The 25,605-nt window shown below is 39.5% G+C and overlaps 2 protein-coding genes across 2 annotated transcripts; one reads left to right on the forward strand and one right to left on the reverse strand.

The window, feature by feature from the left end:
- Window positions 1–3,187: 3,187 nt before the first annotated feature.
- On the forward strand, window positions 3,188–11,741 carry chek1 (checkpoint kinase 1). Its single transcript, XM_003446748.4, has 14 exons — window positions 3,188–3,349; window positions 3,580–3,645; window positions 4,594–4,708; window positions 5,486–5,594; window positions 5,813–5,877; window positions 5,982–6,051; window positions 6,173–6,361; window positions 8,023–8,127; window positions 8,212–8,295; window positions 8,364–8,448; window positions 8,531–8,699; window positions 8,932–9,063; window positions 9,171–9,272; window positions 11,350–11,741. The coding sequence occupies exons 2-14, from the start codon at window positions 3,581–3,583 to the stop codon at window positions 11,440–11,442; spliced, it is 1,383 nt and encodes a 460-aa protein (XP_003446796.1). The 5' UTR covers window positions 3,188–3,349; window position 3,580; the 3' UTR covers window positions 11,443–11,741.
- Window positions 11,742–12,139: 398 nt separating this feature from the next.
- vsig10l2 (V-set and immunoglobulin domain containing 10 like 2) lies at window positions 12,140–20,016 on the reverse strand. The gene is made up of 10 exons (XM_025910973.1): window positions 19,667–20,016; window positions 19,094–19,369; window positions 18,061–18,339; window positions 17,705–17,962; window positions 17,337–17,627; window positions 16,795–17,130; window positions 13,796–13,918; window positions 13,688–13,712; window positions 13,489–13,589; window positions 12,140–13,307 (listed from the first exon to the last, which is right to left on the reverse strand). The coding sequence occupies exons 1-10, from the start codon at window positions 19,881–19,883 to the stop codon at window positions 13,159–13,161; spliced, it is 2,055 nt and encodes a 684-aa protein (XP_025766758.1). The 5' UTR covers window positions 19,884–20,016; the 3' UTR covers window positions 12,140–13,158.
- Window positions 20,017–25,605: the final 5,589 nt, after the last annotated feature.

Here is a 25,605-nt window from a genome sequence, read left to right on the forward strand (position 1 = left end):
AAAGACCATCCTGGTACTTATTAACTTTATGACCTGTAAAAGAGGATCAATACATGTTTATCACAGAAAACACTCAAACAATTTCCACATTTACATAAATCCTTCTCAACTGATAACTTATTTAGAATTACACAAAGATCTCTTATCTAATTTATCACTTACAATGTGAGCTGGGACGCTATTTACAGTAGTTATTATTTGGAAACTGCTTTATATTTATTACGTGCTGATGCTAACAACATGAAAAAATTGAGGTCAAAAACAGGGAGCCTTTGGGTTTAATTCTCAATTAAATACATAAATAAATAAAACCACTAGTAGAACATTTACCAAACTGATCAGGTTCATTAGTAAAAAGATTTGCTGTACAAAGAGTCTATGCATCTTTCAGCAATAAGGATGAAGATCACTTCATCACTTTGCGAAAGACTACGTGGAAAACTGACAAATTCAGAGTACACAAGGCACGAGGCCAAGAACTGATCCCGAATGGCCCCAATCTCTGGATCTCCAGCTGGTCCTCTATTAAAGACACACTCGACACTCTACTAGGAATATTTTGCAGTCTTTTTTCTTGATACCTTTTTTTCAGGGAAGACTTTACTCATGTTATGAAAAAGATGCCAAACTATGTGATGTTGTGTTATAACACCTGATTGGTGCAGTGTGAGGTGACAAACAGAAAGCAGCTGAGCAGCTGAGCAGCTGTATTAAGCAATTATCTTTCACTTAAAACAAAAGGTGAAGCAAAACGGTAACAAAAGTGCTCATGACTCAGATTTTTTGATTTTTTGATGTACTGTTTTCATTTATTCAATTGTTTATATATGAAATAGTTAAATGCATCAACTACAAATGTGGGTTGCATGGTTTGTGTTGTGTGTCCTGACCTTAACTAAGTTTTTTTTGGATCCAGGATTTCCCGTTATGTGTACACACGCTGTCACATGTTCCACGAAAAACAAAGTCATTGTGAAACCAAGACAAAGTACAAACATTCGCTTCATCATTTCCCAAAAGCACCAGGCTAGCTTGTTGACACATTGATTCAAGTATTGATTAAACACTCCATCGTGCCTCAAGCTCTCTCTGGCTTTGAGTTTGTTTTCTGAAAAACAGTTAAGAGATTATGTTTTGAAAATGTGATTTTTTGTCTTCTTTTTAATTTACATGCCACACAGACTAACTGGGTAATTTTACAGTGTGAATACTGGACACATCAGTTTCTCCAGGGAATAAACCCTGTGGCACTATTATTTTCCCTTTAGTGACCTGAATTGGAAAAGCCTCAGTTCTGTGAGGGCCTTCTGAAATGACAGTATCTGCTGGAGCTTCCAGCTGAAGCTTCACACTTTCAGACACCTAAAAGTGGTTTAAATAAAAGCTTTGTAACATCCATTAACTAGAAAATGTTTTCTTACATGGGAAGAAAGGCCACTTTTTGAACATTCATTTGCATGAAACTCACAGCTGCATTGCAATTCCCTTATTTTTGACCCACGTGTATTGTAGCAGTTTTTGTTGCTAAAATTGGGTCTTGTGGATTCCACATGCAGCTAGCATGTTATTGTAAATGTCATAATCTGTATTTCTTATGTAGTTTTTTACACTGCACAATGAGTCACATTAGATTATTAACATATAATTACATTAACTGAGTGTATAAATGTTGGTAAATAGAAGGGAATAGATATTAGGACATCATTTTTAATGTCAGGGTAGTGGTAGAGCTTGGTGTCGTTCTTTCTGTGTTGGTGCTGACCTGAGTTAGGGCGACTCTAAATGAGGATGGATGGATGGGTGGGTTTTTGTTTGTTTCTTGTGTTATTGTTTATTTTCTATCTTTTATTACACTTCTTAAAATAGCAAAGTGGCAATTATTACTGTGAAACACCTGCATCAGTAATTTCAAAGAAAGATTTAAAATGTTTTTCAGCTCATTACAAACTCAATTCAAAAAGAATTGTGAAGCTGTCCAAAGCGCTGAAGACAGAATGCAATGACTGGCATATCTCATAAACCCATATCTTAATTACAATTGAAAATAAAAAAACATGCCACATGTTTAACTTTATAGGCTCCAACCCCGTGAGACCCTAATAAGGATAAACGGAAGAGAATGGATGGATGTTTAACCCTTTCACGCCTAGTAAATAAATAATAAATAAATAAAATTTTATTTATATAGCACCTTTCCTGACAGAATCACAAAGTGCTGCACATAAGATAACAAATAATAAAAGGGTAAAACAGACAGTATAAAACAGGCAGAAGTAAAGTCCAAAAAAGGTGAGTTTTGAGTTGTTGTTTTTTTAAAAACAACTACCGAGTCCATAGGTCTCAATGTATGAGGGCAAGAGTTCCACAGTCTAGGGGCCACAGTGGCAAAAGCTCTGTCACCCTTAGTTCTCATCTTAGTCTGTTTTATAGCAAGTAAACCCTGATCAGATGACCCCAGGGACCTGCTAGGGACATATGGCTGTAGCAGATCGGAGATGTAGGGTGGTGCCAGTCCATGCAAGGCTCTAAATGTCAAGACCAGGATCTTAAAATGTACTCTAAATTCAACAGGAAGCCAGTGTAGCTGAAATAGCAATAGTGTCACATGTGAATACTTGGAGGATTTTGTCAACAACCAAGCTGCAGCATTTTGCACAACCTGCAGACGATCCAGAGAACCTTTGCTTAGACACATAAACAAAGAGTTACAATAGTCCAAGCGTTAGGAAATAAATGCATGTATAGCTATCTCCAGTTCAGGGCGAGATAAAATAGGGCTGTGTATCGTATTTAATACATGCAGTTGTTTGTGAGTTTTTGAGACTTCTACATCATCAGTGTGACTTTTTTCCCATTTTAAAGCATAAATAAATTTTGCAATACTTTTTTAAGCAATTTTTTTTTTTTTTTTAAAGGCCAGATGTAGTGAATATGATGCAAATTACAACTATTATAAGGGGAAAAATATGTAAATAACTTTATAAACAAATTTGTCAGGTGTTTCAATAAACTCTCCATTTAAAAAAATAGAATTTTGTGGCAATTATTCAGGCTTTAAACAATGTTGAATAATGAATTGTAAATCTGGCATGTTTAATCCGAATAAGACTTGGATAATAATGAACAGTAGGTGGCAGCTGACCGGCTAAACTCAAAGAAGAAGAAGAAGGGAGGCGTAGAAGAAGACAAGGCGGAAATGACGTCCAAGCGGAAGTTATCGCCAATGAGACAACAACGCGCCAAATTTGTGAAAAATCTTCAGAAGTCAGTGCAGCAGGATGAAGACGTGCGTCTGAGCTTTAAGGATAGCTACATGTGGCAGTCGCTGCTGTGTGAAAAGGCTGAGCAGGTAGGTTATTTTCTCATATTTTCGTATTTTATTTTTCTTAGCGGTTTTCTTTTGAGCATCATGACATTCGACAGCACTCTGTCAAAGTGCTGTCAAAGTTAAGTTTTGTAAGCTGGTAAATGCTTAACAGACACTTGTTAGAAGAAATAGGACCCTTGTTATGAAAATAATGTATACATAAGTAAATATTAGAAAGCGAAAGTGATGAATGCGTGTGTTTCTGTTTCTAGCATGGCGGTGCCTTTTGTGCAGGACTGGGACGTTGTTCAGACTCTGGGAGAAGGAGCCTACGGAGAGTATGAAAGCTTCCTTATCATTGTTTATCATTAGCTTATCGCCTTTAATAGCTGTCCTTTTCCAGCCATTGCACAAGGATTTTTTTCCCCCTTGTTTCATGGGATCATGACAGGCATGTATATGCACTAGAAATGTTCATCTGAAAATCCAAAAACATCACTCACAGGAGACACCTGACTCCATCACAGTCACAGTTAGCCTTGAAAAAAAAAGAAGATGAACCAGGTATCAAAATGTAGGTAAAAATGAGACCTTACATATGCTAAAACATGTTTAATGTTATGAGACTTTAAAGTTTAACCATTTTTACCACAACAATTCCATGGTTTTTGCCATGGAATTGTTAGAAAACAAATCAAACACTCAGGGTAGCAATGACTGCTTCTATCATTCTTAAATTATGGCGTTATGCCACCATTAAATGAGGTGTCCAGAGATACCAATGCTCAAAGTTGGTTATAGAAGAAAACTACCGCACAAAAAGAACCTTTTAACTTTAGATTGACTCTTTAAGTGGGTTTAAAAAGATCTTAAATATCTTTGTTTGGTTTTTTTGTTTTTCTTGTTTTCTAGAGGTCAAAGTCAAGTTTATTTATATAGCACATTTCCAACAGTGCATGCTGCACAAAGTACTTAACAATCTAAAATGCAACTAAAATAAATAAAATGCACAACAATGATGCAGTAAAATATAGAAGGGGAAAAAAAAATATAAAATAAAAACAACGAAAACAGACGGAATTTGACACCTGACGTTCTGATTTTATTGAATAGTTTAACAAAGTTTAAAGTACTTGAAAATTATCTCTAGAAACACTGTAGGAAGATTTTAGCTCTTTGTGCATCCTGATAACTTCCACTCAGACTTCCTCTCACTTCTCTTCACCTCCGTGCTCTTTTCTCTTTATGATCTAACCGGTTTGTCCTCTTTGTGTTCTTGGTCTCAGAGTGAGGCTGTTGGTGAACAGACAGACTGAAGAGGCGGTAGCAGTGAAGGTCATCGATACCTCGCAGGCAAAAGAGTGTGCTGAAAATGTCAAGAAGGAGGTCTGCATCCACAAGGTACATCCATCACCTTCACCTGCACAGTTAGTATTATTGAAAGCAGCGGCTCACCAGTGGTGTGTTGTGAAACAAGTCAAGCTGTTCTTAAATCCATATGTTAATACAGTAAACAGCTGCATGAAATAAATTGTTAATTAACTGAATCACAGCTTTGTATGCTCTCATTTCCCTTTTCCTTGCATCAGTAAAAAAAAAACACAGCCTGTTCATGCCAGTCCCAGACTGTGAGAATTAGATAAAAACTGTTACTGTTGTGAAAACCAACTCTAGCCTCAGCTGATCTGGGGACGTTGGTAGCCCTCAGCTCGAGGGTGTCATTTGTTGGGAAAAGCTACTGCTATTCCAGGCAAGCTGAAAGCAAACATGCAGATAAGAATACAGATGTACAGATGTGTCTGCTTGTTTCGGCTCACCTAAAATGATGTGACATGATGACAAAAGATCCAAAAACCAGCTGAACAGACACCGAAGAGGCAAACTGAAAGCAAACATGTATGAAGTCGTACTTCATACTGGCTAAAATATAAAGAACTGGCATTTGTTATTAATGTTGGTTAGATTCGTAAAGATAAACTGGCTGAGACTGACCAGTTTGTTGCTCTAGTTTACAGATACAAACTGATTGTAAGCAATTTAACAGACACTGAAGTTGTTTTTATTTTTTTTATTGTTTTAGATTTGTTGAATTAATTAAAAACGTTAAGCTCTTAGCTAAGTAGAGTGATAGCTGAGAGCACTGTTTTGAGGATCTTTGTGTGTGCACTTAACTCATAGATGCTCAAACACACCAACATTGTACGCTTCTTTGGCCATCGGAAGGAAGGACCCACTGTGTACCTCTTCCTGGAGTACTGCACCGGGGGAGAGCTGTTTGACCGAATCGGTGAGCTGCAGACACACATTTGACGAGGAAACTGTCATACAAGAAAAACCTTTTGTTTGCTGATTTATTCTTCCAGCTGTAACTTTCCTGACTCAGATATGATTAGCATGAATACATGAATTCAGCTTAGCTGAAATGCGTCTGGAGTCTTCAGTAATCATTCTTTGCAAATATTTGATTTCGGTCTTACTCTCTTTCTTCTTTTACGCTCTCTTTAGAGCCCGATGTAGGGATGGCTGAAAAGGATGCTCATAGATTTTTCCAGCAGCTAATAGCGGCTGTGGTGAGTGAAGAACATCTTTGTGTTGATGTGACTTCCTGCGTATTTTCCTGCTGTTATTCTCTTTTTAAGTTTTTTTTTTTTTTTTTTTTTTTAACCTTTTCTAGGAGTACCTCCATGATTTTGGCATCACACATAGGGACATAAAGCCAGAGAACATTTTGCTGGATGACAAAGGTGAGGAAATGCAATCTTTATCAAAGGATTCTCTTTTTAGGATTCTCTTTTATTCCTTATAACCACCGCCCTCTGGGGTTGACTTTTTTTTTTCTTTTCTTTTCTTTTTTTTCACCTTCAGATAACCTGAAGCTGACAGATTTTGGCCTGGCAACCATGTTTCGCTTTAAAGGCCGAGAGCGCCTTCTGAATCGATTGTGTGGGACTCTTCCCTACGTGGCTCCGGAGCTTCTGAGCCAAACAGAGTACAGAGCTCAGCCTGCAGATATCTGGGCTTGTGGCATAGTCCTCACTGCCATGCTGGCTGGGGGTAAGATCCAAAATGTGAAGATCATACACACATCTGTAGTCCAATACCATATGACAGCATTGGCAACGAGAAGTTGATGATATCACAAAGCTGTTAGGTCAGCAGGGGCCAGTGTCAAAGCTGCAAGTTGTTTTTGTGCTGTGTGAATTTCCATTTGATTGAATTACTGATTTTACTAAATTAAATCGCTGATTTTTCATCGTTTTTACTGTCTTGTAACTTGCTGTCATATTTCTGCCTGATGTCAGACAGGACCATCCTCAGTCTTCGTCTCCATCTTCAGTCTGACATTGTCTGAACTTTACAGTCGATCACATTCAGTTTTCAATCTTTAGAGCCTGAATATCATCTTGTTTTAAGTCAACAGTGAAGTACAAACAAGCTAGGAGATCACATGATAATAGAAATAAAAGAAGACATACTTTATTTATATGGGAAATTCTTTGGTTATAGCAGCTGGAATTTTTATAATAGAAGTATAAACAGCTAGTGTATATATTTAAAAAAAACAAACAAACATTAAAGTGTTGATCCGTTTCGTTTGACAGATTTCCTGACTGTGCCCTTCTGGTGATGTTGAGAGTACGTACAGGTCCACATGGTTCTCTCTGTTGTACAGGGTGCCATTTAAGTTCTTTCACTCTGCCCATAAAAATCTAAAAGCTTACTGGATTTAAGTTTGGCCTCTGTTCAGCAGTTTTTGACTTTTTTTTTTTTTTCTTTTAAGTTCCATCAAAGCTCTGACCCATCTCTGATTTCACCATGAATGTCAAACTTGTGTAAAGATTAACTTCTATGTTTAACTGCCCCAACCTCCACATTGCAAATCAGCACTGCTACTGAGGTTGGCTACAATCCAGTGATTAACCAGAAGCTTTCACTGTAATAGCTTTCTGTGTCAAAGTCTGAAGGCAGCACACCAGGTCAGAAGTGCGATGGCCAGGAGAGCCCCCTAGGTGAAACTATTAGTGCAGAGTGCTGCTATGGAGCTGACACACAGTTTATTGAAAACATGTTTTGTTTTTTGGGTTTTTTTCTTGTTGAACATGACAAACATTGAGCCAAAAATTCAAGTTGCCTTTTAGAACCAATGGAAGAGACTGAGATGCTTGAGCTTTGCACCGTGAGAGGGCACATTACTTTAGCAGTGACACCCAGCAAGAGGAGCGTGATGGGGAAATATGACTAATTTAACATAAGTATTTCTAAGGTGAAAGCTGTGTACGTTGTCTTGAAACTTTGTCATCACATGTCTGTTATCCACTGATTAATCTTTTGCCCCATCGCTGCGGAAATCAGTCAGGTCGATGGACGCTGGCAAGTTACAGTTTTCTAGATATATCTATATCACATACAGATATAGATTTCTGTGTCTATACACTTAAGAATTGGTTGTAAACTCAACTAATTCACCTTGTATCTATAATTTGGTTATCTTGAAATACAGTCAAATTTCAATGTAATGGTAAAAGAAAACAACACTACAAGCTTATTTTAGATTGAGGTCTTTTTAAAAATTCAGTTTATTTATTGTATATAGTTCTGAAAGATCAGACAGCATGTCTTACATCATTAGAAAAAATGCAAACTCTACTTCCCTGAGGTCGTGCATCATTGAAGTCAGTTAATGTGAGGAAACCTTTTTGTTGCTTCCTTGTTAGAGTTGCCGTGGGACCAGCCAACTGAGAGCTGTCAGGAGTACGCAGACTGGCTTCAGAAGAAAACATATCTACCTCCTTGGAAGAAAATACAACCACTGCCTCTTAGTGAGTCGCAAGCTATTGTAAATTTAGTTACTGCGTGTTTTACATGTTGTTCTTTGGTTCATGTGTAACTTTTTTAAAATTCAGGTTTGTTATCCAAATTGCTGCTCGCCAGTCCAGGTGCACGCATCACCATCACAGACATCCAGAAAGACCGCTGGTTTACTGAAGGCAAGTCCCAGCAACAGGTTTAGTTTGGCTTCAGTGTTCACTGTACTCATACTTGTCTGTCTCTGTAGGAGTGAAGCAGCCAACAAGTTCTCTGCACTCAGGAGGGAACAACAGTCTTCGATCTGATGGGTCACTCATATCTCGGGCCAACAGGTCAGAACTTTGCGCTTTTCTCATTTTAGCTCAGTTTCTTTTTGTGTCTGATAATCTTAAGATTATCTTTCTCTTTCTGTAGTGATGACAGGATGCAGTTTTCCAGCTCTCAGCCTGACTTTGCAGCCGGTGGCTGGGAAGCCATGTTGTTAATTAGTCAAAATGACGGTCAAGTCAGCTTCTCCCAGCCGACCAAGCCTGAGCACATGTTACTGGGTAGTCAGTTACTAGGTACACCAGGAGCCAGTCAGGTAATTCACATACTCAGTGCTTTCACTACATAAATGTTTATATGTGTATTTATTTTCAATGAAGCACACGAAGACAGATTATTCTTTTCTTTTTCTTTCTTTCTTTTTTTTTTTTTTTTTACCTTTTACCAAAGTTTCTTTTGATTTAAAGGCATCTGAATATCAACAAGACTCTGATGCATTATTGCTGTGGACTATTTAACATGTCCCCATTTCTTCTTTCTGTGCTCAGTCGCCGTGGCAGAGGTTGGTGCGGAGAATGACGCGTTTCTTCACTACTGTCAGTGCTGATGCCTCCTTAACTGCTCTGAAAGACATCTGTGAAGGCCTGGCACTTGGTTTCAAACTCACTAGCACCAAACAGGTATATCTGTACTCAAATATTCAAGATTTTTATATTTCCTGATAACACAGCCTTCCCTTCTGCGTCTCATCATAACACACTTTTATTTTTTATTACACACATTTTAGGTGACCGTGAGCACGCTTGACAAACGCAATAATAAGCTCATCTTTAAAATTCATTTGTTGGATATGAATCAGAGAGTGCTGCTGGACTTCAGACTGTCTAAGGTAGGTTTTACCATTTTAAAAATGAATTGTATATTATTTCTAACACGACTTATCCCCTGCCTTCTGCACGTTCTGACATCTTAACCACTAAAGCTTGCAGTCCATGCAGTCTTGTGAAAAACGAAATTCAGATTCAGTAGCTACATGACTTTATCAGTGTCTCACATCATTGTGGAGGAATTTTGGCCCACTCTTCTTTACAGTACTGCTTCACTTTATTGAGGTTTGTTTATGCACAGTTCTCTTAAGGTCCCACCACAGCAATTCAGTCACGTTGAGGTCTGGACTTTGAGTGGAGGATTGCAAAACCTCTGTTGTAAATGTGCTGCTGTGCTTGGGATCGTTGTCCTGTTGCATGACCCAGTTTTGGCCAAGCTTAAGCTGTTGGCCAGATGGCCTCAGATCTGTCTCTAGAATACTTTGGTATACACAGAAGACTCAGTGACCGCAAGGTGCCCGGGTCCTGTGGCTGCAGAACAAGCCTGAATCTTTACACCGCCACCACTGTGCTTGACACGTGGTCCTGTGTATTATGGTTAAACATATTTACCTTCTCTCATCTGTCCAAAGATTTCTTCCAGAATACTTGTGGTTTACTTAGATGCAACTTTGTAAGCCTAAGCTGTGCTGCCTGTTTTGTTTTTTTTCTTTTCTTTTTTTTTTTAAGAAAAAAAAAGGCAGGCCTTCCAAACAAGCCCTACTTGTTCAGTCTTTTTCAACTAGAACTTTTTCTAAATGATTGTTTAACATTTAGCATGCAAACCGAGTCCTGTAGAGTCTGAGATATAGCTCTTGGGGCTTTGGCACTTGCACTAAGGATGTAGTTGGTGTTTTGCGGGACTGCATGGAGTCCTTTTGAAAGCTTTCTATTTCATATGACTTTACAACAAACATTGTGACTTGTGCTTTTGAACTTGGACAATGGAAGACATAAAGATCATTTTCAGTCGTTTCCCCAGACTGGTGGAAAGTTGGTTTCAGCTGTCTGTATCATAAATAAGGATTTTTCAAACTGGCTGAACCAATAAACTCACTTGAAAACCTCTACATGGATAAGCAGGGCAAATCACTCTTATTTGGCCTTACACAAAAATCCATCATTAAGCTTCAACGTGTCCAGAACTCTGCTGCCCGTATTATTACTAGGACTCCCTCTACCTACCACATCACCCCTATGCTGAAGCAGCTTCACTGGCTCCCGGTTAAACTTTGCATTAATTTTAAAATACTCCTTTATACATTTAAGGCTATTCATTCTCTCTCCCCACCATACCGCTCTGATTTGGTACAGATCTCCATCCCATCCCAGTGCCTCAGATCCTCCTCTTCTCTTTTTCTTTGTGTTCCTTCCTTTCATCTTATCACAATAGGGAGCAGGGCTTTTAGTCGCTCTGCCCCTCCACTTTGTAATTCCCTACCCTCTGACCTCAGAAACATCACTTTATTCCCTCTTTTTAAGTCCACCCTCAAAACCCACCTGTTCAAGATAGCCTACTCTATATAACTTCTCCATGCTCTTAAACTTTCTTTTATTATTGTGTTTATTTCTTGTTTTTATGCCTGTTTTATTTGCCTCTGTACAGTGTCCTTGGGTGTTTTGAAAGGCGCTTTTAAATAAAATGTATTATTATCATTATTATTAATATCAGAGCACTTAGACATGCTGCTTATGTTGTTGGACTGAGTGGAACTTGTTAGTGTATATTACCTCTAATATTCATCTATTTCATTCATTTTCTGGGTTATGTGTCTGTAAAACAATACTGTTTTTAATGATACCCATAGGTAAACAGATGTAGGCATATAGGGCTTAGATTGTAGCCTATATTCATGTAAAATATCTGTAAAACTTCACTCTGTCTATATATCTATATAGATGTATGCATGCAGTGGTCAGTTGGTTTCACTCATGTTTGTTTAAAACGTGTTTACTGAAAGACAAACTGTAGCAGAATTGATACAGAGGAACCCACTGGTCTGAGTCACCTAATGAACAGGTCTAAGAGTACAATGTCCTCAGTGTATGAGTGCACTTTCATCAAATCAAGACGGTCGTGTGTGTTGTGTGTGTTTCCAGGGTGATGGTTTGGAGTTCAAGCGTCTCTTTGTGAAGATCAAACACAAGCTCGGTGACATAATCAGCACTCAGAAGATTTTGGTCCCCATCTAGTGAGCAGATCTACACACAAATGCTCTCTACTATGGAGTGTAGAGAGGCAAACCTGTGTATATATTTACTTGTTTTGTTGCTGTTTTTCATGTATTCTGCTGTTTTGTTTGTTTTTCTATCCTTGTGTTAGAGTTGAGGTGAAGTCTGACTCCTTTTCTTAGTAAATAGGTGTGTGTGTGTCTGTGTGTCTGTGTGTGTTAGAGTATGTCTACATTGTCATTTGTGTTTCTGCTATTAAAGACTGATGTGTTCTGATTATGTTTAAACAATCCAAAGTCTTGAATAAATTATTAAAAGACCAAAGTTGTCCGCTGAGTATTTTGATAAATTCACACTGTTGTCTTGCCGTTATCCATGAAAATCAAGTACACAGTACTGTTAAAGTCTGGAGTTACACCTCATTGCTTTATACTTTGTTAGGTGCTAGTTTGCTAGTCTTACCTTAAGGCTACCACAGCCTAGAATAACTGAGGATCTACACAGACATAAGTGTTATTTATTGAAACATATGCAAACATAAATAGAAATATAGAGTATAAGGCAATTCTAACAAGTCAATATTTGGTATGACCACCTTTATTCTTCAACACAGCCTGAACTCTCAAGGCTTTCATGTAATTTCTTTAAGTAGTCTTCAGGAATGGTTCTCTGGGCTTCTTGAAGGACATTCAAACCTCTTCCTTATATGTTGGCTGCCTTTTATTCGGATCTCTGTCAACATGATCCCACACTGCTTCAATAATATAAAGATACAGGTCTGGGGAAGCCAATTTGTGACTGATAGTGTTCCACTGTGTTTTTTCTGTTTATGTAAGCTTTTATTATACTGGCAGTGTGTTTGGGATCATTGTCCTTCTGAAAAGTTATTGCCAATGAGATGCTTTACAGATGATGTTGCATGTTGGATCAAAACAGTAGTACTTTGCTCATCATAATTTCATCGGTTTAGAAAAGCTCCAACACCACAGGCTGAAATGCTGCTCCAACCACGACAGAGCTTCCATGGTGTTTTACAGATGGCTGTAGACCCTCACTGTTGTACCTCTCTCCTGACCTCCTCTGTATGTATTGATGACAATTTCAGCAAAACATGACAAATTTGGATTCGTGACTCCATAAGAACTGTTACCACACATTTTCAGTCCAGTTCTTGTGTATTTTGGCATACCTCAGTCTATTCTCCCAGTTTTTCTTCTTTAAGAATGGCTTTTTGACAGCCACGCTTCAGATGACACATTTCTGATCAAGTCTGATCTCTTGGTCCTGTTTCAGGTCTTTGCTGGATTTGTTCATGGACATGACTTTCAGATACTGTTCATTTGCTGTAAATAACCTTTAGGCCTGCCACTTCTTTTGTCCTCTGCTTGTCCATTTTTTTCACAGATTGAAACAAAGAAATATGAACAAATAATGTTTTCATGAAAACCTGATATTAACAGGGTGCCCAAAGACATGATTTCAAACTGACTCTTTGCTGTGTTTAATGTCACATGTGACACAACAGTGAGCTTTCTTATCAGTGTTAAAAACATTAATGTGAAAATGCTCAGGTACAAGGACTGGACTGAAAATGAGTGAAAAAGCAGCCAATGTCCAAAGAAAAACCCATCAGAAAGCCTGAAGATGTATTGCTGTCTCCTTGGAAGCAAAATATGAAGAAATGGGAGATGGCTCAAGACTTTTGTGCTTTTCCAGCTGGATGGGTCGGATATATGACTATGAGCCTGTTGCCTTGACGGTGATGGTGACGCTGACTGGCTCATTATCGTCTCCAGGGGGAGGGGCTTGGCTGGTGGGTGTTAGGGTGGCACTCATAGGTGAAGAAGTGAGGGGTGAAGATGCCCGGGGTAAAGCCATGACTGGACCTGCAAAACATCAAAGTTCAGCAGATAAGACAGATGTGCATTACAATTTTTAGGCCTGCTGACGGTTGAAACATCTGCTTAGAGATATTTCCGTCACTTCCATGTGGGCCATCAGCAACATCCTATATGGGTCTATATGTGTGTTTATAGGTGTATGGTCACTTAGGGTAGCTCATCTTGCCTAGACTGGATGATCCACCAGTCTCCTCTATTCCTCCCTCTGACCTGCTGACCACTTCATCTTCTGGGAAGTTGATGTTTTCCCTTGACTGGCTGTGCTGCCTGGAAGCAGGAAATGATAAAACGCCATTTCTGTAGCAATAACTGCAAACAGGAAATCATTAATTCTTGGTTTTATAGACATATATCCAGATACTCACCTGCCAAATAACAAGTCATGTAGTCCTGGTGGAAAGAAGACAACATTAACATCACAGTGATTTTAAACAGATCAGCAGGATATTGGTGATCATGTGCGGTGGACTCACTAGGGTTGTTGTTGCGGTTGCGGATTATGTACATGAGCAGCAGAACCGTGAGAATGGCTGCAAAGAGCATCCCACCGATAGCTGCTCCAATCACAGCAGGGTACACATTGTAGCGTGGTTCAGCTGCAACACATCATAGTTACAGATTGCAAAAAAGTTCAAATCTGTCAGAACACCGCTGCTACATCCAGGAGCTCGAGTGGTTCTCAACCCAGGTCAGTGTATGTCATGATTTGAAAACATTACTTTACTATTATCCTGTAATAATAAATGTTGCTTAGGTTCTTCTTTAAAGGGAGCTCTGTTGAACTGAACAACGTGGATTCATTCATTCATTCATACAAGGGTTGAAAACCACTGAACCATCCTACCATGTTTCAGTTCTAGTCAGATGTTTACATCTACTAATCAGGGGCATGAATCTCATGATAAATTAAGGGTTTTAATGATTTATTTGAACTGTTCTTTTTTTCAGGGTGGAAGGATTGTACAGCATACATCTTTAATGACTAAAAAAAACAAGGATTGGGTGCACAATTTTCTTTTTTTTCTGTAATCAACAGAGAATAGAAATTAGCCTGTGTTAGCCTGCTTCATCTGCATTTTCAACCATGTAGCTGCTGATTAATGATGAAAATAAAGAATTTGGAGGTAGTCCTCCTTCTTCATTATTCCACCCACTTTATGCACTTTATGTGCCAGTGCCATCGGCAGCAACACAGCCCCACAATATAATGCTACCATAACCATGCTTGACGCCTGGCACAGTGCTCTTAGCTTTGAAAGTCTCGCCTTTACTCCACCAAACATACCTCTTAGTCATTGTGGTGAAATAGTTCACTTTAGTGTGGACAGTAATACTGGTGTTCCGGCAGTTTCTAGTTAATGGGAGGCTTGAGCCTTGTTGGTTCCTGGGTTGTTCCTGAACATCATAACCAATTTCCTCTGATCCGAGGGTGACTGTTTGGGTTTTCTTTGCGTCTTTGGCAAAGTGGAGGCACATCAGAATAACTTGTACTTATGCACTCTTGTTTGAACCAGTGATCTTAGAATCTGTTTTAGAAATGGCTCTAAGAGACTTTCTGAACTGCAAATCTCTTCACTGAATTTCTTGGACTTTCCCGTTGTTGTGAATATTGGTCAATCCAGTAAGTGCCCTCAAACAAGTTCTTTTTTATGTTGGCAAAGAGAAAGTACCAGCTGTAGTCACTAATGAGAAGTTAATCCACCTTGGCCCTGTTAAGATAAAAGACCTTGTAGAACCGTCAGCACCACTTGTTAAAAGATCTGAGTGTATGTCTTTATTACATAAAGATGTAATAAAGACATATGCTGCACCAATTTAGATCTCTCTGCATCGAATCATATCTGTTATTAATCTCTGTCTCTCTTCCACAGCATGTCTTTATCCTGTCTTCCTTCTCTCACCCCAACCGGTCGCAGCAGATGGCCGCCCCTCCCTGAGCCTGGTTCTGCCGGAGGTTTCTTCCTGTTAAAAGGGAGTTTTTCCTTCCCACTGTCGCCAAAGTGCTTGCTCATAGGGGGTCATATGATTGTTGGGTTTTTCTCTGTATTTATTATTGTGCGATCTACTGTACAATATAAAGCGCCTTGAGGCGACTTTTGTTGTGATTTGGCGCTATATAAATAAAATTGAATTGAATTGAATTGAATTGAATCATACAAACCTATAAAAAGAAAAATTCAAAGAAATTGCTGAAAGCCCGAAATTACATTCATGCCAATGATGAGTGTATGAAAATCTGACCATAACTGCACAGGTTTCTCTGCAACCTAAATATAACAAATGGCTTATTCAGAACAGTTTCCTGCAATAATATAATACAAAGTGGCACATTTATCACACAGGATGAATTCGAGAGAAGATCAGGAGGACAGAAAAGAAGAAAGTAGCAAGGAAGTGAGGGAAAGGTGTGTAAGCATGAGGTATGTGTCATTGTTTGCATGTGTTTTTGTTTGAGTCTTTCACCTGAGTGGATAACAAAAAACAAACAAAAAAAACACCATAGTTAGACACATTAATCATAACACAACATTAAAGATTGTATCTCATAATTAGCAATGGTGCTTGAAAGAATTTTTTATATTATATAAAAATAACCCGAAGCATCATCTGATTTTAACATGAGTGTAAAAAAAGACAACACAGTTAAGCAAATGACACAAAAATATAATCTACCACCTAGGTAGATCCTTTTTAATAAGTCTTTGTTATCCTCCATCGAAGTGGTTGAACATCAAAGCAAGGTGTGTAATAAAGCCCTCTTTCACATTCATGAGTAAATAAGCAATCATGGTGTGCTTGGCTGTTCAAAAAGAACTCTGTCCACGGCACATAAGAGTCCTGTTGGTGGTCAGAACAAAATAGATGCTTGGTTTAACTGTATTTTAATTGTAAATTGCGTGTTTGGAGAAAAGAGATCACTTCGTTCTCGCCTGTCAGGAGAAAGTTGGGTGTTGCAGCAAGATGAGGATCCTGTTCGATCACAAATTGATTTAATGCTTTTTTTTTTTAAATGGGTAAAGACAAAGTCCCAACTTTAAGCCAATTTCTTGTATGCCAGACCGATGTTTAAGCTGCAGTTACTTCTGCATAATGTTAGGTCTGTACAGAAAGCAATGTTTCACATACCTTTGTCAGTCACATTTGGATTGGATCGTCTTCCTCAGCAAAGAACTGATCACTAATATGTTTTTTATCATTTGTTTAATTGGGGTATTATCTACTTTTAGAGCTCAAATCTGATCATGTTTTATGTCATGTTAATGGAGAAGTTTGAAACTGAACACACCTTTCAGAACAGTAAAGTTATTATTACATCTATATATGCATCATCTATATTACATATAATTACATATTATATATTACATGTTATATTACATCATCTTTGTGATTTTGCCTCTTTTTATTTAAGCTTAACAAGCCGAAAATGCCCATCTCTTTGCTAAAAGTCTCATATGTCTCACATTTCCTGTACCTGGAGTCTGTGCAGCAGAAGGGTGTCCCACAGTGCGGTGGTTCACCGGTATGATGCGAAACTGGTAGGTAACCGTTGGCGTCAGGCTCCCCACTGTATAAATCCTGACAGCTGGATCCTGGAGGATGTTACGGTACCAGACTACGGGACCAACTTTCTCCTCATTCCCACTTCCTTTCCTTTGTGGTCGCTCAGACATCCATCGGTGCTCCAGGAAGAAACCTGTCCAACCTCCTGCTTCCTGGTTCTCCACCACCCACTCCAGCTCCACCTCATTACGCTGTCGACTGGTGTACATCACTCTGACCAGGGTTGCATTGGGTGGCATGGGGTACTCTACAGAGATAACACAAACAGAAATATCCCCATCTGTATGACTTCTGTGTGATGACCACTTAAACATTTTATATAGCTCATCAACTTTCATGCTGACTGTAACTTTATGGACAGTATATGTACAAACATCTGAGGTGTTATAGTATTCTGATCTTACGCTCAGCAAGAAAGTAATTTAGAATTAAATATAGATTCATAATTCTTACTCTTGATGACTAAAGTGATATTGATTTCGGTTCCTCCCACTGCGTTGGAAGTGGAGCACCTGTACTCGCCGCTGTCTTGAGTTTCATCGGTGTCTCTCACAGTCAGATTGGCCCATGCAGGCGTTCTCAGAAGCATGTACTTTGAGGTGTCTTGGACACCGACACCCTGATTATTAAACCAGGTGATTTCATTGACAGGAAGGTAGTTGGCTCTCAGACTGCAGGTAAGCTGAACGTCGCTCCCCTCGTACACAGACACGACTCTGCGCTGTGTCTGCAGCACTGGTGCCTCTACGTGTGACAATGTACAGATTATTATTTAACAATTTATATCTGCTATTTGTTGTACAGTGAGAATGTGCACTGACCCAGTGTGAGTCTGCAGGTCTTGGTTTCCACCAGAAGCGGGTGTTTAGCGTAGCAGGTGTAAGGTTTCCCACTGCGAGCTGTGCCATAGCGGAGAATCAGGATGTTGGAGGTTTGTTCCCCACCTTTGCTCTGACCTTCAGGGCCCTCCCACCACACCAAGGCTTTTGGGGCCCCTCCCTCCCAGGAGCAGGATAGCATCAAGTACTGTTTGTCATTAATCACATAAGCAAAACACAGTGGCTCTGCAGGGGGAATATCTGACGGAGGAGAAGTGAGATATAAACATGTTCAGATACATGATCACAAAACTGCCACTAACTTATCTTTTACTGTTTGTTGACATTGCTGCACTCACATGTGCGTGTGCTGCACTGTGTCGACTGTTTCAGGGCAGCATGGGAGCCCAGGCAAGTGAACAAGCTGTTATTAGAAGTCAGGCCTCCAGAGGGCAGCATGATGGTAGTGCTGGAGGCTGAACTTGTTTGCTGGGCTGTGTTGGACTGGTCTTGTATCAGGTCTCCAGTCCAGTGGAGGGAAGGTGAGGGGAATCCACCAGGCCAGGAGCACAGCAGCCTCAGAGAGGTGTGATTCAGAGCCGGCTCCACAGAACAGGACGGGGAGCCATCAGGGGGGTCTGTGGGGGATATGATAGAGGTAACAAGGTAATGATGTGCAGAGTGGAATTAACTGATGTCATCAGGGCCCGAAAACCTTTTTTTTTTTTTTTCGATTATTGCTACATTGTTCAGGATGTTTGGTTAAAATAACTACACAAAATATTATCGAAGAAGAAATATGTTGTTATGATTTTGCAGTTTTTTTTCTTCTGTTGGTGGTGGAGTTCTTCTGAAAATGTAATCTTAGCAAACAGCAAAAACACAAGACGTGTGCAAAACCAAAAAAGGGAGAGTGAATGACGTGCTTGCCATGATTGTGACATCACAGTGAGATACCTGCCAGAGAGTCCCATCAACTTCCAAGATGGTCCAAACAGGAGAACAGGTCAGCAAGCCTTCCATTATCTGCTGTGTGTGTGTGTGTGTGTGTGTGTGTGTGTGTGTGTGTGTGTGAGTTTGAAGGTGTTTAAGCTTTTGAAATAAGTATATCAGATGAATGTGCTGAATGGAGTCAGAAGACATTCAGAAAAAGAAACTGAAAAAGTGAAATGATCAGGGAGATGTTTCTAGGTCAGAGATCCTGGGTGAAAATCAAAGATGTTTAAGCTGTTTATAGTATTGTACTGAAAATGTCAAATCTGAACAGTTTAATCACATTTGACTCTTTTACACTCTTTGCAGTAACAAGAGAGAACAATAGGCGTTAGGGTAGAGTGCAGGGATTGACAGAGGAGTAAGATGGTTAATAGCATGGTCAGAGGTCACACTCACAGTAGACGGTCAGGCTGATGGTTTTTTTGGAGAGGGTGTTAAGGTAGGTATTCTGAGCCAAGCAGGCGTAGTCGCCAGTGTGCATGCGGAGGATCTTGGTGATGGTGTACTGCGGCCCGCTGTAGACCTGTGAGTTGTTGTAGTACCAGACATACTGACTGGCTGGATTGGACTGGGCCTGACACACCAAAGAAACAGTCTCTCTCTCCAGAGCCGAGTAACCCCGCTCTGTTATACTGTACGGAGTCACGTTTATCTGAGGAATGTCCGGGCCAACTGAGGAGAAAAAACATTGCTGTGAAACTTAATGTGATGGACCTTCTGCTTCATTTAAAAAGTGTCCACAAAAGCTGACTCATAGCAAAATGTTTCATCAAAGTTAGTTTAGTTTCACAAGATGACATTTTCTCTGAGAGTGACAAACACTGATGATGCAGAGTGTCCCTGTAATTTACTGATTACTCACACAGAAAATGCCAAAGACAAGTTTAAATTAGACAGAAAATATCAAAGTCATACCAGTCATATCACACTGACAAAAATCTCCACATTGATCCAACTTCCTCAACTTACAGATGGTGTCCAGCCACAAGCGGTTGGAGCTTTCACTGTTAACTGCGTTGCTGGCCACACAGCGGTACCAGCCGGTGTGGTTGCGGTTGACGTCGGTCACGTTGATAACACTGCTGTCGCCTTGTGCGATGATCGTGATGTTACCACTGCGGGTTTCATGTTGCCACACGTACTGGATCGGTCCAGTCCCATTTTCCAAATTGCAGCGCATCCACATTGTAGATCCTTCCACTGGAGATACGTCACTCAGCAAGAGGTAAGGCTTAGTGATGGGGACTGCATTAACGGCAAAGAAACACAGTGTTTAGTAACTGGAAAGATCATTTTACAAATAGAACAAAGCTGCAAGTTCCCGCGAGCAGCAACATTGGAGACTGAACATGAGACAAGTGTCAATGCTAGAAAAAAGGGGCCCTACAAAGGCTAGATATAATTTGTTTGCTATGGCTAATTTTTTACTTGTATAAACTGTTTCATGAAGTCTTTTTTTCCTTACATATAACCTTCCTGCTGTATTAAGTGCTATAATATTAGTAGCTTTATTTTATGACAGTATTAAGATTGAAGATTGAAGATTTAACTGTCTCCTGCCTTTACCTATGCTAATTTTGATGACAAAACAGGAGCTCACCACTGTTAGCATTTAGCATGTTCACTGCTGTCATTTTTAAAAATAATAATGCTTCCTTTTCGGTATTTAATCTAACAGCTTTTCCAGAGTCTGTGTTCCAGTTGAAGTGAATGAATTTTTAGCATTAGTTTGTTCATGTCTGCCATATTGGACTTGATAATGAACTAGTCAAACGTATTTCTTGGCTGGTTGGCGATGTTTCCTGGAGGTTGCTGACTCTCACTTGTTGAATCTGGTTGCCAAGAAAGTGCTACACTAAAACCCTCTGTGTGATTGCATTGGTTGCTATCAGAGTGCCACAGTTGCTTGTAGTTTTTTGTGTTTGTCTGCAAATATCCACTAACTACAAAAACGGAGAAGGTTTGCGGTCAAAATCAAAGTTGTTCCACAGAGCTACAGCCAACATGTTCAAAGGTGCAACTTTTACTTTGTAGTTAGACAGTCTTCATTTCTAGTTTGTGTCACACTCATCACAGTTTTACTACAGCTCAGAGAATAGCTGGACACCACCCATCACTTTCATTCAAACTATGCCCCATCAAGATGCTAGTGCCCAAAGAAATCACAATCGTTTTGCCAACCGATTGGAAAAAAATGGACTATACATTTTTCACTAGTGACAGATGGTTGCCAGTGGGTCAGCCTGTGAAACTGAGACTTTAGCAATCATTTTCCCAGGAACTGCTGTCAACTTTCAGCAGCCACTCACAATCGGTCAGGGAATCAATATTTTTTTCCTTGCGACCATTAGTTGCCAGTTGGTCAAGGCCTATGTGACTTAGGCCTTCTTCACGTGATCCTACATTGTAACCTTAATTGTTAAACATTTAAAGTGGCCGACAAGATAATGGTGTGGTTAGTGGTCACCTGTCTGCAAAACCTAAATACGGTTTATGGAGGCACTTGCCAAACAAGCTAGTTTGCATAAGCTGGGCCTCAACCCCCTTATCCTAAAATTCCTATTTTGGGGGCTTGAAAAAACAAGCTCACCCTTTAAAAAGGGTGAGAAATAATCTGTAGTGCCTGAATCCATCTTTTGTATGCAGTCTGTGGTCCCTCTATGGCCAACCTTAATACAAAGCTATAATCTCCTGATTATAGGAAATTGTGTTTTAGACTTTTATAATCTAAATCGTCTTTGCCAAATAAAGTAAAGAAGCTTTTTTTTTCTTAAAGTTTTAAAATGCTCTGTTCAAAAGACCAACAAGTACCATAACAGATGAGCTTTGAGGACAATATTTATTCAGCCCAGTGGTTTTTATCTACATAAAATTCTCTGCAGTGAGTGAATTGCAGCTTTTTAAACCACCACAGTGTCCTTTAGCACATCAGTAATATAACCGTGTCTGCTTTGCTCACAGACAAAGCAACATATGTTGAACAGTAGTGTTTCTAAGATGATAAAGGACAAAAAAAGAGAGAAATATCTACAGATTTTTATTTTCAGTTTTTCTGCAGTGTTCCATCTCTTCCTCTTTCTCTCCAATGCACATGGCGGCAGGGATAGTAATGACTCACTACAGTAATTTGGATACACTGTATAATAATTTAGGATAATACACCCAAGTACACATCAAGTCTACTGTCCTATTTTGGAATATATAATACAAATTTCTCCATGTTGGAGAAATTGGGCAACAAGACTGAATGTCAGTCTCTTGCAGCACCACTGTTTCAGCTGTGAACTGACTAAAAATTTGTAGCATTCGTGACAGCAGAAAGCCTTACCTCTGACAATGAGATGCACGTAGTAGTAGTAGACTTTGGGCTCGTTGTCTATGTCATAGAAAGCCTGGCAGGTAAATAAGCCTTGTGCAGCCAGAGGCAGCTTCTCAATGCTTATAGCTGCACTGTTTGAGATGACAGTCAGCTGTCCCAGCGTATCAGCCAGCTTCTGAATCCTCGGTCCTCGTCCCACATTATACACCACAGCTTTTATGCCTTCAGTACCAAGCTTGGTGAAGCTCCATATGTACATGTCAGGTACAGAGGGACCACACTCCAGGATCACGGCTTTGCCCACTACCCCATACACACTGGCGTCCTGGTACACCACCTCATACATCTGGGTGTCCTTGTACACAACCTCTCCATTGGGGTTGATCTGCAGGGCTGGAGGAGAGAGAGGATACAAAGATATGCATGCAAATATGGGCGTAAAGGAACAGGAGACGCTGGTGTCGTTTGCCTCATCGGTGTTCGGTCGCAGGATTGATTACACAGTGAGTCTCAGAGGCAGTGTAACATTGTTACAAGTGATTCCAGGCATTTCTTTATCTTAATTTCCACATTCAGGTTCTAAAACAGCTTTTGTTAGCATAGCCTTTCTGTTTGTTATCTACAGTGCCCTGTGACCCATCATTTAGATCAGTAAGAACCAGATAACTGTATATGCATCAGTGTATTTGATGCTCACCCCAAATTTGATTGCAGAAATGCCAAATATATGTTGTTGATGAATTTTGAAACTTTATATTGAATATTTTGCATTATTTACACAGTCTACATACTGATATGTGCTTTCAGAAAATGACATGCAACTGTTCAAATCCTACATTTTTGCAACAGCATTCCAGATCATGAAGAATTCACTTCTCTTAATTTGCTGTTTTAAATTATGTTTAAAAAGTAGGGGTTGAAATGAATCCACAGACACTGGAAAACTCTTACCATTTTCCCCCAAAGTGACCAAACTGGTAGTTAGATATAGAATGGCCAGTCCTAGCAGTGGAGCCACCATGGTATCATGATGATCCCGAGTCCAACAACCTCTTTATCCAAAAAATGTGGAAAAGATCAAAAGGTGAAGCCTAACTGACCATTATAGCCCTCCTTCAGATGCCTGAGGTTGCGTCTTTCGTACTCTCTGATCTGCAGGTCTTCTTGGAGATTCCAGTGCATTCGACTGAGAGTAGGAAGGGACGGAGGGTCAGTAAACTGATTTAGGCTCAATTATTAATGTGTTTTCCTTTCTCTCTATCCCTCTATCCTCCTTTCTTTCTCCTGCTGGGTTAGAATAACACACTGACACCGAGACCATCTATTATACAAAAAAGACACGTAAGTGGATGGGCTGGCCTTTCACACACACACACACACACACACACACACACACACACACACACACACCTGCACATTAACTAATGCAGTCACAGTTGCAGCTGAATCTGTCATTTGCGGATTTAACACCACAATCCTCTACACAGGAATTTCATACAAATTTCAGATCTCCAGAATGTCATAAACATATATCTATATCTATATATAAAAATTGTATAAAATTTCTCTCTCTATATATGTAAATGTATAAATATATACAAGACAAAAATAGAGAGGTGGAGAGCTCTGCAAAAACATTTATGCAGTCCGAGTACGATTAAACTGCATTTGTAATGTGCAGTCATCTTGGGTGACTTGTGAGATTAAAGGCTTCAGATTTCAAAGGTTTTATGAGGATCCAAGGAGCAGAGTAAACTCTACCAGTGGGATTAAAATTATTCAGTAAAAGTATTCAGTATTTCACCGTCGTGTTTCCTCACAGCATGCTCTCATTGCATGCTAACATTTACAGTGGACTGCAAGAATGCACAGTCTGTCCATCAAACACTTTTATTCAGTAATTTTAACAATTATCAGCATGTGTTTATGTTTATACAAGAACAGAAGAGACTGCTTGGTGGAGCCATGAGTATGTAATGTGAGACGTTTGTCATGAATGAATGCAGGGCGCAGATCAGTTTCCCTCACTTGGCAGACAAACAGAAGGCTGGAATACAGCAGATTACTCCTTTATTTAGGGAAAACTAATCAAATGTTAAAATGCAGCTTTATCAGCTTTATCCCAGCATGAGAATTACTGAGGGAAATTAAGGGGTCTATAGTCCCGTGCAATTAATTCCTCAAATATCATTGTTATTTGTTATTATTATAGATAGTTTTGGTGAGATTGAATTTTAGCTCTCAATACTGACTGACTGGTTCTCAGGCACAGAAATGTGCCATTCAGAATCATAATTTCTCAAATTAGATGCAGACTTTCGCTACAACAATTTGGCTAGGAGCTCTTTTCTATTTGTTGGCTTGTTTTGTTTTTGTATTATATTTAGCATATAGACAAAAAAAAGTTGGGACAGTGTCATGTTTACCACTGTGTAGCATCCCCTCTTCTTCTAACAACAGTCTGTAAACACCTGGGAGCCGAGGAGAGCAGCTGCTGGAGTTTTGTGGATATAGCTGCTTGATGATGCTCCAAATGTTTTCACATCTAGACGTTTCTACTTACAAAGACATGCTGCTGCAGTAGATGCAGTATGTGGTTTGTCATTGTTTTATTGAAATATTCAGGCCTTCCCTGAGAAAGATGTCACCTGGATGGAACATATGTTGCTCTAAAACCTGTATACACCTCTCAGCATTGATGGCGCTTTTTCAGCAGCCAAGTCCGTAGGCACCATCCCATCAGAGACGCAGACTTTTAAGCTGAGTCAATGGTCAGTGACTTTATTGTCCCCCAGTGGGAAATTGATTTACAGCATGTCCACACATCAAACAACAAATACTTACAAACACTTAATCTTCTTTGATCGTCTCCACTAACATCACCTGATATCTACAATGTTCTTTTTGCTACTGTAGTGTGCAGAGTGACTATGCCGAGATCTAAAGAGATCTGTAAGGCATCAGAATAAAGGCTTAAAAAAGAGGTGTTAAAAAGATTATTTTTAGATCAATCATTTTACTTTAAGGGAAATCATCGAAATCATCTAAAATTGGCCTAAATTTCAAACTACTGTCAGTGAGTCCAGCACTGGCCACCCTATCCAAATCACCCTAACATCAGTTAATGCAGAAAACATCTACAAGAACTCCAAAGGTGAATCACAGAATTTTTTCAGGTAATTAGAAGCTATTGATGTAATGCACAACTACAGTATTGTTGCTGTCAGTCACATTTCACACATTGCTTCATCACTGTGGATTGATTGATTTCACCTTATTAGAAAAAAAAGGATCTGGCACTTGGATACAAACTCATCTACACTAAATAGTTCATCCTTATGTAAGTATACGGGATATTTCCAGTGTAATATTTTAAGGTAAAACAAACAAACAAACAAACTATTTCCCTCATCTAACTCTTTCTGTCACACTCTCACACACACAGAAGGTTAACACAAGCTTTCACTAGCTCCATTTTTTGATGAAAGGTAGGCCCAGTTACAAATTCAAGCCTCTGACTGTGAATGAAGAAGCTGCAAGGGGTTCTCCAAACCTGTGGCTAAGATGCTAAAACAAAACATTTCTCCTA

The sequence above is a fragment of the Oreochromis niloticus genome, linkage group LG10, assembly GCF_001858045.2.
Source record: "Oreochromis niloticus isolate F11D_XX linkage group LG10, O_niloticus_UMD_NMBU, whole genome shotgun sequence".
Taxonomy (NCBI): domain Eukaryota; kingdom Metazoa; phylum Chordata; class Actinopteri; order Cichliformes; family Cichlidae; genus Oreochromis; species Oreochromis niloticus.

Coding starts and splice junctions, on each gene's coding strand:
- vsig10l2 (XM_025910973.1), bottom strand. CDS start 19,883: ATGTGGATGCGCTGCAATTTGGAAAATGGGACTGGACCGATCCAGTAC. Junction 17,963..18,060: donor ACAGTGCAGCACACGCACAT/GTGAGTGCAGCA, acceptor CTCCTCCGTCAG/ATATTCCCCCTGCAGAGCCA. Junction 13,713..13,795: donor CAACCGCAACAACAACCCTA/GTGAGTCCACCG, acceptor TCTTTCCACCAG/GACTACATGACTTGTTATTT.
- chek1 (XM_003446748.4), top strand. CDS start 3,581: ATGGCGGTGCCTTTTGTGCAGGACTGGGACGTTGTTCAGACTCTGGGA. Junction 8,128..8,211: donor AATACAACCACTGCCTCTTA/GTGAGTCGCAAG, acceptor TTTAAAATTCAG/GTTTGTTATCCAAATTGCTG. Junction 8,449..8,530: donor CTCATATCTCGGGCCAACAG/GTCAGAACTTTG, acceptor CTCTTTCTGTAG/TGATGACAGGATGCAGTTTT.